General features: G+C 50.6%; 4 protein-coding genes across 4 annotated transcripts; 2 read left to right on the top strand and 2 right to left on the bottom strand.

Moving 5' to 3' along the window:
• Positions 1–728: 728 nt before the first annotated feature.
• Positions 729–2,122, bottom strand: MRS44_003713 (uncharacterized protein; the record flags this gene model as incomplete). Its single annotated transcript, XM_046270616.2, has 6 exons — positions 729–845; positions 919–994; positions 1,055–1,230; positions 1,285–1,427; positions 1,487–1,912; positions 1,972–2,122. 6 exons carry the CDS (start codon positions 2,120–2,122, stop codon positions 729–731), a joined length of 1,089 nt encoding a protein of 362 aa, XP_046137833.2.
• Positions 2,123–3,768: 1,646 nt separating this feature from the next.
• MRS44_003714 (uncharacterized protein) lies at positions 3,769–5,535 on the top strand (the record flags this gene model as incomplete). The annotated part of the gene is made up of 7 exons (XM_065623305.1): positions 3,769–3,981; positions 4,053–4,447; positions 4,547–4,604; positions 4,663–4,715; positions 4,767–4,889; positions 4,948–4,981; positions 5,275–5,535. The coding sequence occupies 7 exons, from the start codon at positions 3,769–3,771 to the stop codon at positions 5,533–5,535; spliced, it is 1,137 nt and encodes a 378-aa protein (XP_065479377.1).
• Positions 5,536–6,469: 934 nt separating this feature from the next.
• Positions 6,470–8,880, top strand: MRS44_003715 (uncharacterized protein; the record flags this gene model as incomplete). The annotated part of the gene is made up of 7 exons (XM_065623306.1): positions 6,470–6,474; positions 6,521–7,018; positions 7,075–7,511; positions 7,578–7,837; positions 7,884–7,938; positions 7,999–8,315; positions 8,404–8,880. The coding sequence occupies 7 exons, from the start codon at positions 6,470–6,472 to the stop codon at positions 8,878–8,880; spliced, it is 2,049 nt and encodes a 682-aa protein (XP_065479378.1).
• Positions 8,881–10,891: 2,011 nt separating this feature from the next.
• MRS44_003716 (uncharacterized protein) lies at positions 10,892–12,588 on the bottom strand (the record flags this gene model as incomplete). Its single annotated transcript, XM_046283025.1, has 2 exons — positions 10,892–12,274; positions 12,331–12,588. 2 exons carry the CDS (start codon positions 12,586–12,588, stop codon positions 10,892–10,894), a joined length of 1,641 nt encoding a protein of 546 aa, XP_046137835.1.
• Positions 12,589–13,386: the final 798 nt, after the last annotated feature.

Here is a 13,386-nt window from a genome sequence, read left to right on the forward strand (position 1 = left end):
TGCGGGGCCGAGTCTCATGTACCGCAAAATCTCTTAATCACGGTTGCCAATGGGTGAAAGAAGAACCGCTCTGTGGGGCAACCGGCAATGCCCATTTGCCGTCTTTTGAATGAGATAGATTAATCAGTTACCGGCGGATTATGTCAGCTATTGTCACCGATTGGTAACTTCTAAAGAGGTAAGTTTATAGGTGGATGAAGAAGCGGGTTAGTTGAAAACTCCGTCAAAGCCCGTTTTAATTAGCCGCAGCTCAGACGGCAATGACTCAGTCCACTGTTTGTTATTCACCATTGACAGCATTCCATGAATGAACTATCATGCTCAAGCAACTTTAAATCAGTTTGCGGTGGAGCCAAATGTACAGTTCGAATAGGACCACCGGGAAGCCGGATTTCGTTATCTCTACGTTGAGGTGCAAGGCAAGTTGTATGTACAGGAAATGGACCTGTTTCTCCTCCATCAGCAACCTCACGTTACCACAGTCACTCGCTAGCTCATATTCGCCTCCGTACACAAAACCCAAGGACCCAGAAGATAGATATAATCTAAGCGGCTCATGTCATAGTCCCAGTCTGGACGCGAGGGTCCCGTGCATCACGCCAATCTATCACTCCTTCAGTTTCGAATCACAGTTCTCGACCATGGTAACAACGCTCGGCTTGTCATCCAGAATATCCCGTGCGTGCTCCACCGCAAACAGACGATCGACGTCTTCCAGTTCGAGACCCTTAGTTTCGGGGAAAGAGATAGATGAGGGGTACCCAGAGAGCGTTGAGAACGGCAAAAATGATATATGTCCTCCAGCCAATGTTGTCAATTGAGATAGGTGTAATTTGTACAATCATCTGATTTCAATAGTCAGTACTGCCCCATCACCTTGGCTTATGCTCCCTTTGAAACAGTCTGGAGCCCGCTTACATAGTTGAATATCCAGTTGGCTGCCGTAGAGATCGATGAGCCGCGCTGGCGCAAACGAAGCGGTAACACTTCAGACCTGTGAAACTGTTGGCAATGGCCTCATGTCAAGCCTGAGGAGGTTGCTTCTTGAACATACGGATACACCCAGACAGTGGCCTGGAAACCGATGGTGAAGGCGCCTTGAAACACGAAAAGCATGGCGGCCGCGCCGATACCTGCACCTTGTGCAATAGTCCCATCATTTTCAACCTGATAAATTAAAGCAGCCTGAACTGCCATAGCGGCAGCCATGAGACTGATCATGGAGAGCAGCTGGAAGGATGTAAGCAACAAATATAGCATTGGCAAGGATGTAGAAATTCCTACCAGCGGCCTTCTTCCGACGCGATCAATCAGGAACCAGGGAATGAATGAAGCAACAAAGAACCAAGTCTGCAGAAACCCAGACATGAGTGCCGACATACGAGTAGAGAAACCAATACTCCGCTCAAAAAGGGTGCTCGCGTAGTCTATGATACAGTCAACACACTGGACGATTTGCGTGAAAGGGTGATCTCATAAGACTCACAGATAACAGCGTTGATGCCTCCTAATTGCTGGAAACTCTGGATAGCGCAGGCTAAGATGAGACGCCTCTGGGACTTGATGCTATCGTTTTTAAGGAGGTCCTTCCAAGACCCAGAGCCAATTGAAGCTTCATAAGCGACTGTGTGAGTAATATTAGCGTGCAGGCGGCGAACTTCGGGGTCGTCGATCGAAACAGCGTTGATGCGCGCCAGAGTTGCAAGGCAGTCATCAGGCCGATCATGAGCAGCAAGCCATCTCGGAGTCTCCGGAATGATAGTCAAGATAGCCATCATAATGAAAATTGGTACGCATTGAAGGATAACCGGGACCCTCCAGGCATAGCTCCCATGGTGAGAAGAGAAAGCATAGTCGATCCAGTAGACAAGGCAGATACCTAGGTTGAGGGTCGACAGCTGGGCGCACACGACTGTGACTCTTGTGAGCGAAACTGATGGTTTAAAGCCCTGGCAACGAACTCGGACTTACAAATGCCTCGGCTTGCTTTGGGGCTGAATTCTGCTTGAAGCACGGGGACCGTAGAGTTGACTACACCTAGGCCGAGGCCAGACACGATTCGCCCAGCGATGAGTTGGGCACGTCCATAAGAGGCTGATTGGAGCACCGCGCCGGCAGTCATCACGATGCAACCAAGGAAGATGGTCCGACGCCGGCCGAGTCTCTCGCCCAGACAGCTGCGCAAATGGCCCCGAAAAAGCAACCAACTACGAGTTGGGAATGCGAAGTGAGCAAGATACTTGGCAACATACTGGCATTGAAGGTATTGACCTACTTTCAAAGATTGCGACAATCACTCCAACCATGTCTGGGTTTGGACTATCAAAACTATTGTTGAAAGAGGGCGTGTTGACTGGATGCAGAGTCAGCGGAATTGGCTTGCAGTCTCAAGGACCGGGGGGTATTCCCACCAAGACCTCCCATCAATCCATTGTCGTAACCGATCAACATGAAGCCCAACGATGTCAGAACACTGACAGTCAGGATCAAGGCCCGGCCCTGCAACTCGATGGGAGCCATGGTTTAGCGGATCAACGGAATCTTTAGTGAAGAATGATGATGAGGAGCTTGGGTAAGCCGCAAGCGCGCCGTACTATTTGATGATGACTAGACAGCGGAATGAAGATTGGACAGGTGGGTTACGGGAAAGAAGAAAGGGATGGAAAAAGGATTGTGAGATAAATGGTTGCGTGCGGCTATGATAATGTAGAAGAGCACGGAGTGTTTGGAGAATGGAAACTACCGGTATCACTCCCCTAGGGAAGCGGGGTCCCCGTGGGAGTGGAAATGTGCCATTCAAGGAGCGCCAGGCCATGCTCAAGGATTCAATTGCCGCCTATCACCGGCGGCAATGACTAACCATTGCCCGTCGGCGAACTCACGATTGTGAATGCCGCCAACAAGTTGAAGACCCGGGCAACGGTTACGAGTATTTGATGTTGTCACGGCAGGTCAAGATCAATGCCAGCGCAAGATGTCAGGATAACTTGACCCTGCTGCTTTCAAAATCCTCTACAGTCGCTCACACCCTAGTTACTTCTGTTGAGATGACGAAAGCTACGCGAGCACACGTCGTGGGGATATGGGGGGCCCTGCTGTTTGCGCAAAAGCACCCTAGCAGCCTCGCTAGCAGTAGACCTGGGCTTCGACGATGTTGAAGGAGACGATGTATGTGCAATCCAATGCTACTTACCCAAGGTTCTGTGCGCTGCATCGAAAGCAAGTCAGCGGCTGATCCTTGTGCAGCGCCCTGAAGCCAAAGTACCGGGATGTACTCCGCCCACTAAAGCCCAAACGCCAAGACATCATCGTAACATTCTTTATTACCCGAGGGTCGACTATGATGTACTATTATCCAAGGCGAGGGCCAGGAAAGGACACTATGAGAGATAACATGGTTGTTAGCCAATTGCCCGCTTTGGAAAAGCCCAGCTCCTCGGAGACGGATGTGACGGCATTCAATGCCAATGACAAGTTGTCTGCGGTATATGGATAATGTGGGGGTGGGGCACCGCCAGAGTGATCCTCCCCACCACATGATAGCGGCAATAGACATTCGGCTAATGACAGCAATGGAACTGGATTTTCGGAGACAAGGTTGGGACGGCGATCGAATAACTTATTAGCCGAGTCGGCGAAGTATGCAGGCGAGGGTGGTGACGGGGGAAGTCGAAAGGCATGGTATCTCTGGAGTCTTCACATGCGCATGGGCTGCGCTCTTCAACGTATCTGTTGTTTCTTCGTCTTTGTCTGGCCACTTTATTGACAATGACAACTCTTCACCTCCAACCCACTGACAACCGTATCCAGGGTCGCTTGGCTCTCGTAACCGGTGCAAGGTACCCAATCACCAGCGCATGTGACAATCTTTTGCTGACATCCTGTCTTTCCGTTTCGTTCAGTGGCGGCATTGGTTCAGCTTCTGCTAGTGCCTTGGCTGCCGAGGGATGTGATGTCGCTCTGCATTACTCTTCTAGCAAGGTATATAACTTCAGCTCGCCTGAGTCACGATGAGGGTCCTGAAGCGAGATAGTAAGCTAACACTATAGCAGGACAAGGTTGAGACACTCGCCCAGGAGCTTCGAAGGAAATATCCATCACAGCTATTTGTGACAGTGGCAGCTGATCTGAAATCGCGTGACTCAACGCGTAACCTCGTCTACAATGTCTTAAAAAATGAAGAAGTTACTTCCAAGCACAAGGCAATTTCAATTTTGGTTGCCAACGCCGGACTAGGGCGCCGCATCCGAGATGTCAAGGACATTCAGGAGGACGACTGGGATGAGATGATGGAAGTTAACACTCGCAGCCCCTTCGTCATCATCAAGTCGTGCATTCCTGGAATGAGGGCCCAGTCATGGGGCCGTGTTATCTTAATTGGAAGCATAGCAAGTCGTGGTGGCGGCCTCAATGGCTGCCATTATGCCGCTTCGAAGGGTGCACTTTGGTGAGTCGATCTCTGCACTGCCAACCGTAATGACGCCCCAAACCCTTGTCGTTTGAGGAAGCTACGAAATGGAAGCAAACTTCACTAACATTTTTCAAGTTCTATGGGCTTAAATCTTGCCAGCCTTCTGGCTCCTGAAGGTGTCACGGTGAATACGGTAAGAGGAGCTGAGAAGGCTTCATTGTTCGGTGCATGGGCTGATCCTAGTTTTTTAGATCTTACCCGCCATGATTGGATCAACTGGAATGATTCCTCCACCAAAGTCTGAGTGCGTACCCAAAATCTAATCGTATGAGATGTCGTAGCTCACAGAGGCTAGGAGCTGGGCCAAGGGCTGCGATCTAGAGGCGCTCAAGGCGATTGACCCCGGCCTGGCGATCGCGGCAGGCATCCCGGTTCATCGTTTAGGAACTCCAGGAGAAGTAGCTGGCATTGTCACTATGTTAGTTGTACATTTTTCATAGTGCAAGTCTTGACAAGATAGCTGATGCTGCATATAGGATGTCTAATACTGGATATCTAACCGGCCAGGAGGTTATTCTGAGCGGAGGACTGAAATAGAGGAGCCGTGGTAAAATCTTGAAACCAATATAGCGCAAACAATCATTTGTCGCAAAACACACAGCAATGTTGATCGGCTGGTTGCTGATGGCTGTCTTGTCGTACGCATATTCCTGAAAGTCTCAGAATGTTCATAACATCGCCACAAAACCTCCCCTTTGTTGCATAGCACATTCTTTCTTATTTTAACACATGTTTCTCCTATTGTTTTGGTACTAGATGCCCCGTAAGCCTCGGTCGATGGAGTGATGCGTGATTGTCCACAGATATTGACTTGGCACCCGGCGCATCAGTTCCCCAATTCAGACTGGTCCGAAGTTGTACAAGTCAATCTCAATGCCGTCTTCACTATTTGCTGCCATGTCGGCGCCCATATGCTACAGCAACAACCAGATGCCGCCGGCCGCCGCAGCTCCACCATCATCCTGGCAAGCCTGTTGACATTCCAGGGTGGCTTCACCGTATCGGCTTACGCGGCCAGCAAAGGTGGCATTTCCCAACTGACCAAGACGCTGAGCAACGAATGAGCCGCCAATGGGTATTACGGTCAACGTTGTTGCGCCGGGCTACATTGCGACCGAGATGAATGCTGCGTTGATGGGGGACGAGAACCGAGCGGAAAGCATCCTAGCACGCATTTCCACGGGGAGATGTAGCCGACCAGACGACTTCAAAAGGCCCGGTCGTGTTTCCGGGATGCCAGGCAAGCGGGGATGTTAGTAGTGAAGTGCTCACAGTTTGGCGGGGTCTGGATGGTCGATAGCCAACTGCAGAGAATACGAAATGAATCAAATTCTTGGACGTAAATTATTACGGTTTGCCAAGTCCACTGGCCTGTGGCCGAACCAAGCCACATGCCGAGTGGTGGTTTGCATGTGGCCTCCAAGAGCCTACCGTCATAGCCGGCAGCAAGGGTTCTAGATTTAGTTTTCTACTAGTACGCCACTAGCCACCATCAACGCCTGCCCGGTGCTCCAGCCCCGTGCTATATAAGAGCGGGGTAAGTAGCGGTAGGTACCTCAGGTCAGCACTCAGCGAAGGGTTGAACATATCCATACATGACTCTCAGCTTTAGCCACCAACAGCAAATGCGGGGGCTGTCTCGGGCCTTCCGGGCCACAGCTAGGGCTGATCTCCGGGGTAGAACGATTTAATAGAAGAGGGACTTGAATTCCCGACGGCGTTTGAACAGGCGACAGTCACCACAGCACAATTCCCTAGACCCAGACGTATGCCAAGGAATCGCTCATGGCGTCTCCACGGCAGACACTGCCAGGCAACGGCATGAGGTTGGGTAAAGATAGACGCATCTCCCGCGCGTGTATCTTTTGCCGCTCGAGAAAGACCAAATGCGATCTGTGGGTCATAAGCGTCCCCTGAGCTGTTTGTGTTTTTTCGGCTATTGCTGCAATTACTAACATGGAGAAAAAGGGAGTCTCGTGGGGTACCAGGACAGCCGCCATGTCGTAGATGTATTGAGCTGAACCAAGAGTGTGTACTCGCAACTTCTAGGCGCGGCGGCCGTCGTGTACGAGGATTAAGGACCTCTCAACTTCCTGCCAACGATCAACACCCAGCTGACCCGGGGTCAAGTTCCCGGCAGGGCAACACTAATCGCATGGGCGAACAGACGCCCGAACGCGGCGAGAGGGAGCAGCCACGTTCTGACGACGAAGAAAACGGTGAAATTGACGCTTGGCCACCTCCACAAGCACCATCAGAATGGCACCGGCAAGGCCCTCACGCTGGCGAGATGCAGACAGAGTCGAGACAGACAACTGATGGATTGGAGAGACGCATTACATCGTCGGATCTACTGAACCCTTCAGATGCCTTGGACCTACTGGCCCAAGTAGCAGATGACGAACCTGATGGACAACGTGGCTCCTCGTCGTGGCCGGCAGAAAGCGGCGTCGTTGCCCCAGCGGCTGAAGCAGATACAAGGCAATGTTATCCTCCCCTATCGAACAGCATATTGGCGTTGTCAGACGCTGCATACCTGCTTCAACTGTGAGTATATATTTTTGCCATAATATCCAAGGTTCATGCTAATTTGTCATATATAGGTACCATGAGCGCTACCACCCCTTCTTCCCGATTGCCCACGCCGCCATTTTCGACGACACTAACATCTTGGAATGGATTGAGAAAGAAGAGCACCTGCTGACGGCCATTTTGACGGTTGCCTCTAAAGATGACCAAGCCTGGTCCCGCACATACGAGGCCTGCTCTCGACACATGGAAAGCCTAATCTCCAAGCTCATTTATTCCGGTTCGACCACAGTAGGTGCCGTTGAGGCATTACTGATTCTCGCCGAATGGGCTCCTCAGCCACCACAGCATGACCATGTCATTGGATGTGGCAAAGAAGACCACGGGGCTTGGATGCTGGTAGGCATGGCAATCCGACTCGGTTACCTACAGAGACTAGAACAGACCGGCCTACGTCAACCTCAAGGGACGTTGTCGGGACACGCATGTAGGCAGCGTATTGCCTGGGCAGGTATGAAGTCCGCAAATTTTCCCCATATCAGGGCATGGGGTCTGACGACTTGTGCTCGTTGCGCAGCGTGTTATATGAGCGACCGACAGGTATCTATTCGTCTGGGCAAAGGGTTCTGGTCTCGCGGACCAAGCCCCTCGACCCATTTACGAGCGGCGGACTTTCCCTCTCTACAAGCGCAAGTCCTTGGCGGTGACAATCTTGCGCTATTCTTCCAAGCCCACCTTGAGCTCACTCAACAATTTAGCAATGCCCATGATATCCTCTACTCTTCGACGAGCCATAGGGAACAACTCTACTTGGGCGGAGAATACGTGCGATACATCGTTAGTAGCTCACGTGAAACTGCTGAGCTGCTACTAAGCTTGTTAGGATGACTTTACCGCCGTTCTTCGAACATGGAAACTCTCATGGGGCAGCCTGACATGTAAGGTTACATGCTCACAATATAAGGGGAAAGCCAGAACTTGCTGACTTCATCATACAGTCACTCCCCTCGTCAAAACTTCTTTGATCTTATCCTATGATTTTCTTCGCCTGTATATCAATGCGTTTGCGTTTCAAGCGAATTTAAACCGAGCTGTTCGGCGGGCGTTCCGAGAGCCGACAAACTCCCAATCGAACGGGGCCCTGTTTTCTGACATTGCTGGAGAGCCGGATGCCAGATTCATCTACGAATCTATAGATGCAGCTAATTCCCTTCTCGGAATGCTAAATGGTTTCATCGACCCCGAGGCTGGGTTGAGATACATGCCCCTCAAATACTACCTCTACGCTATCTATGCGGCGGTATTCCTATTCAAGGTACGAAACGCGATTCTATGCATATAGCCACCCCTACGCCGTCACTCAGTATTGTATACAAGCTGATCAAGCTTTGATCCACTCCTAGGCGATACTCGCGGGGGCGATCAAGTCCGCAGATGCCGGCGGGGTACGCCGCACAGTCCATGGAACCATTCTTAGGCTGCAAAAGACATCTACTAACCCCCATAGTCTGGGGCACCGTTATGCCCGATCGCTTCGTCTTTTATGGCGTAAATCCTTTGGCAGCAAGCAAAAGAAAGCGACTTATACTGACAACTTGACGCTGCGAGACCCACTCGCACTAGCCCAGGATTCAGGCACCCATTCAGCGCCGGGGGGAGAGGGAGTTGCAAAACCAATGTTCTGGGACCCTTTGAACGGGTTTTCTTGGAAAGACCTGGATTCTATAGGCCATTTCATTACAAATGATGCTTCCGCAAGCGTGACGGACGGAGTCTTGACAACTCCCGAACTCGTGTCAGAACAGGGCGCCGCCGGGACGACAGACTTGGCTGCAGATTTTTGGGATAACGTATGGGATGAGAACGACCTTATATTTTGAGAGTAAATTGCCGTAACAAGTGTAGTCAAACTCCGAACGCAGTAATAGCATTGTTTTGGCTCGATCCTCAGGAGGCGATAAGGTTAGCTACGGTTACTGATTTAATCGTACCCTGAGCAATTCAATCCCCGTTCCGCCACGCTAGGCTAATAGCAGCCGAGTCAATACCTTGTTTACTACCTTGCACTGCCCCTTCCGTTACAGGTGCAGGATGAGTGCTGGCGGAGCTTTCCGCCGAGCAGCCGGTTCCTTTTGACACTGACAAGGCGCCAATCGTTGGGCCTGGTGGACAAACTCCGTCCTCGAGCCCACAGACATGTAGAGAACTGGTCATGTCATGGATACAGTACATGGGAATAAGCCAGAAAGACGGGATTGCCATAAACTAAGCGACCTTATTTCCCCGGTACCCCGGTTGTGGTTGTCGAAGGTGGGGCCAGGGAATGCCGAATTATCCAGATCTCCATGTCTCTTGCGTGACAAACGAGGCCGAGTCTTAGTCGACTAAACACTAGTGTGGGAAACAATAAGCAATTGCCGAATCAGTTGCCGAATCAGTTACCGAATCAGCCCGAGTCCACAGGCTCTCCAGTGTTCCAAGGCGCACTCCGTCACCAGCGAATGAACACTATGGCTTTGACATAATAGGTACAAATTGCAGGGGACTATTATATGATACAGTGGGACGCATTTGGTTTGAGACTTTTTCCACGTATCGGCCCGGATCAGCCTGGCCTAAACAAATCTGTTGCTATAATGCTCCTTTAAGTCATCTAGATCAACCGAGTAAATTCTGTTCTAAACGCGACGTGCTGCATATTATGTATAGAATCACGCTCCTTGAATGGAGGTGAATTGGCTAGGGATGTTAACTTGATGTATTGTAATTAGTCTCCTTTATAATAACGTGAACTCTCCCTAGGCTAAGCTAGTATGAAACGAATTCGGTTTAATTATAAAGCAAGTCATAGCCAGGCTGTGTCTTATAACTGTATATCTAGCTCTTTCGCCTTTTCCTTGAACGGCAGCCTATTACATGCCACAAGCCCACATTAAAGGGGCACCTCTGAATCTTGAGCTATGCCATTCATATATTGTGGGAAGGAAAACTAATCTACAAGGATATGAGAAAATACGGGTTGGATGAAAATGGGACGGAAGGAGAATACTTTAGTTGCTCACTAGGAGTCTAGACAGTGTGTGAGTCTTGAAACATTTGGCGTATTGCGAAGGGTTCTAATAGTGTAAATTATAGGTCGAGTCCTCATGCGTTTTACATATGAGCTGGGGAAAGAAGAAAGAAAGGAAGGGAAAACGACAGAAAATCCTTTAACAATATCGACTAAGTCGTCACCAGAGCAACAGTGCCCAGACCAGCAAGAGGACAAGGCAGTGCCTTGTCCAGCAGGGCCTCAAAAAAAAAAAAGAAAGAAATGAGCGTCTGAGGAAGTTAGAGGGAGGCATCCAAAAAGCAACATCAACAAAAAATCTCAAAAGAAGAAACTGATAGCCATGACTGGATTCAATCGACCAAACGAATTATTGAAATACTACTAGAAGAAATGGCCACAATTGTGATTGAATTAAAACAAGCTCTCCTCGGCTGCCCTGGGTGTTGGGACGTAGGGCTTCATACAACTGGACCGCTCTCTCAAAGTCACATCAGCCAATCAGAAGCCAGAACTAACTGAGCCTTCCAATGCACAGATCCCTTTCATCCCCAATATACTGCCTAGCTTCTGATTGCGATTCTTGTGTAAACGAAGGTTCTAACTGCCCTTTAAGCCCTCTATGGCTTGCGGGTGTTGCATGTCTTTGAATTGCCAAACTGATGACTGCAGGTTGGATGATGAGTGACATTACCGTAAGCGTCACCTCCATAAACTAGATACCCTTTGCTTTGATAGAGAGGAAGTTTCTGAATTTCCGCCGCAGTACCAACAACCCAGGCTGTTTGCATACCTGTCAGAAGAAAAAGTTAGTGTTTCTGCCTATCTGTCGGAAGGAAGGCTCACCCACCCATGACCATGTGCTGCAATGTATGGCAATGGATCAACCACACCCCCGGCTGGTTCACCCGGATCCGCCAAGCCCGCCAGCCGGCTGGACCTCCTGGGTTTGTGACCGCCGAATACCGGTATAACATTGTCGTATCTCTTCTCACAGCCTTGTAACCCATGCGGACGAGCTTCTCTTCATTTGCTTCGGCATCGTAAGAACCGTTCCCACTACCAATATCGTAGAAGTGCTGCCCATGGGCATGAAATGGATGCACATCCACAGCACCGCCGCTATTCACCAGCGAGCCGGTATTCTGCCACACAATCTCAAGCACCTCCCCCACCTTGGCCGGAAACGCTCTTGTCTTGGGATCCCACCCATGGTTAATAAGCGCAGCATCGTAGTCCGGCATGGCAGCCTCACCATGCTCGTAAATATCAACCAACAAGGGCGTCTGTACTGTGGTTTCTGTCCAGGATAAATTTGCTAGCCGCCATATCAAGTGATTGGTCGTGGGGTCGATCATCTGGTCTGAGTCGATAGTCACGCGGCGAGTGACCTCCGCAAGAGTGGGATGGCCCATAGCCTCTGGATACAGGGGCTGTAGTTGGTACTCAAGCCAGTCATATGTGGCGTTTGGAAGACTGAGTGGCGCCTTGGCCGGATATTTGGGTAACGGGGCCGATTTGGAGTAGCGGAGCACCGCGTAACCGCGATAGATGGTCGGTCGGTCACGAGTCTCAAACTGGACGAGATATGCAGTCCTCTTTTCGGCTTCCAGCTCTCGTTTTGTTTTGGCTACGAATAGCGCATCGAACCGTTGGCCTGACCCGAGCTGCATGCAACTCACCGAGACGGGTTTCGTCCACTCCCCGCCGTCGACCTGGATAATTGTGAGATTATCATGCCCCTCAAACGCCATGCTAACCAGAGATAATCCCGTCGATCCTATGAAGCGAAAACGGTACGTATTTCCGGGAGCAACGTCGATAACGGGCAGCGTACAGGAGCCGCAATCCCCAGAGGGGTTTTGCTCTATACCGATACCCTTCCCATTGAGCAAAACGGCACGTGTCTCACCTCCCCAGACAAATGGCACTCCTTCCAAGCCAGATTGAAGCACCTCATCTGTCTGTGGGAAGAAGTCACTCCACATTAGAATGCGCTCCTCGTCATATCGATAAGGCGGCTTTCCGCAGTCCTCGACGATTAGTGGCCCGGCAGCAGTGAGCGCCTGCATGCCGACATGGGAGTGGTAGAAATAAGTACCCGAGTCGCTCGGCTGTGTCCGCAGCTCGTAGTCGAAGAAGTGGCCGGGTGGAATTGGCCATTGAGACCCTTGCGGGCTACCATCCGAGAACTCTGCCATACGCTGGGATAGACCATGCCAGTGCTGTCTCTTATTAGCACCTCCGTTGGGTTGACTTTTTTTATTTTTTTTTCTCTTACCATAGTCAAGTTTTGGCTTTCCAGGTCATTGTAGACTCTAATCCATGTTGTCTCGCCGGGCTTGATTCGCAGCTCTGGTCCAGGAGACGTCCCGTTTACGACCGCCGATACCCGCGTCTCGCAAGCTATTGAAATGTTGCGGGTAGTGACTCGCAGAACGTAGTCTGGGGTGAAACGGCTGTCATGTATTACAAGTTTTGGCGTCACCGGGAGGATAAGCCATTGGAACAGAAGTGCGTAGAAAACGAGGGTAGCCATTTTGACAACCGTTATTAACGTCTAATTTCAGCCATGTTCGGCGATCAAGGCATCACCAACCTTTTAATCTCTTGCAGATATGTGAAGCCCCCGCAGGTGGTCCAGGAGGTTAGAGTATGGGAATCAAGCGGAAAGTCTGGGGTAGAGCCGGCAAGAAAGCCGATGGCAAATGACTCCAATTGCCGAATTCCCAGGCCACATTGGTTGAATAGTGGCATTCAACCTGCCAAGGAAGGTTTGGTGGATTCACGGTTGGCCTGGACGACGCGCCAAGGGAGAAAAAAATGGACGGCAGTGTCTGAGCGATAACAATAGTCCGTTTCATGCCCAATCTCATGTACTCAAGATGCCTACCGGAAAAGCTGAGAGTTCGGCCCGCATTTCCGAGCACCTAAGAGCAGCAATTATCTGCCTCTTCGCAGACTTGAATGTGTTGATTTTGATCCTTGCTCACTTCCGTCTTATCGAGACTTGCATACCCCACGCTCTCGCCGGCCCCCAGCGTTATACTGAACGGTGCATAGCAAACACCTAGAGTGCCGAGGAGCTCATTACAGTCCTATATCGCACTGCAGGTCTATCCCGGCTATTGCGCTCGGCAATAGAACACCTGCAGTTGAAAGGCTGCACCCTGGATATCGGAATTTGGCTTCTTTTGGAGCTTTGGCCACTTACGCCGAGAGAGCCGAATGGTGGCGCTAATCCCCACGGAACGGGGGAGATGGGCAAGATGGAAGAACTCCTTTATCAAGGTCACTAGGAAAGTGCCCTCCAGCTTCTTCCACACAGACGTCGCCC

The sequence above is a fragment of the Fusarium solani genome (assembly GCF_023522795.1).
Source record: "Fusarium solani strain SB1 chromosome Unknown bctg00000001, whole genome shotgun sequence".
NCBI lineage: Eukaryota > Fungi > Ascomycota > Sordariomycetes > Hypocreales > Nectriaceae > Fusarium > Fusarium solani.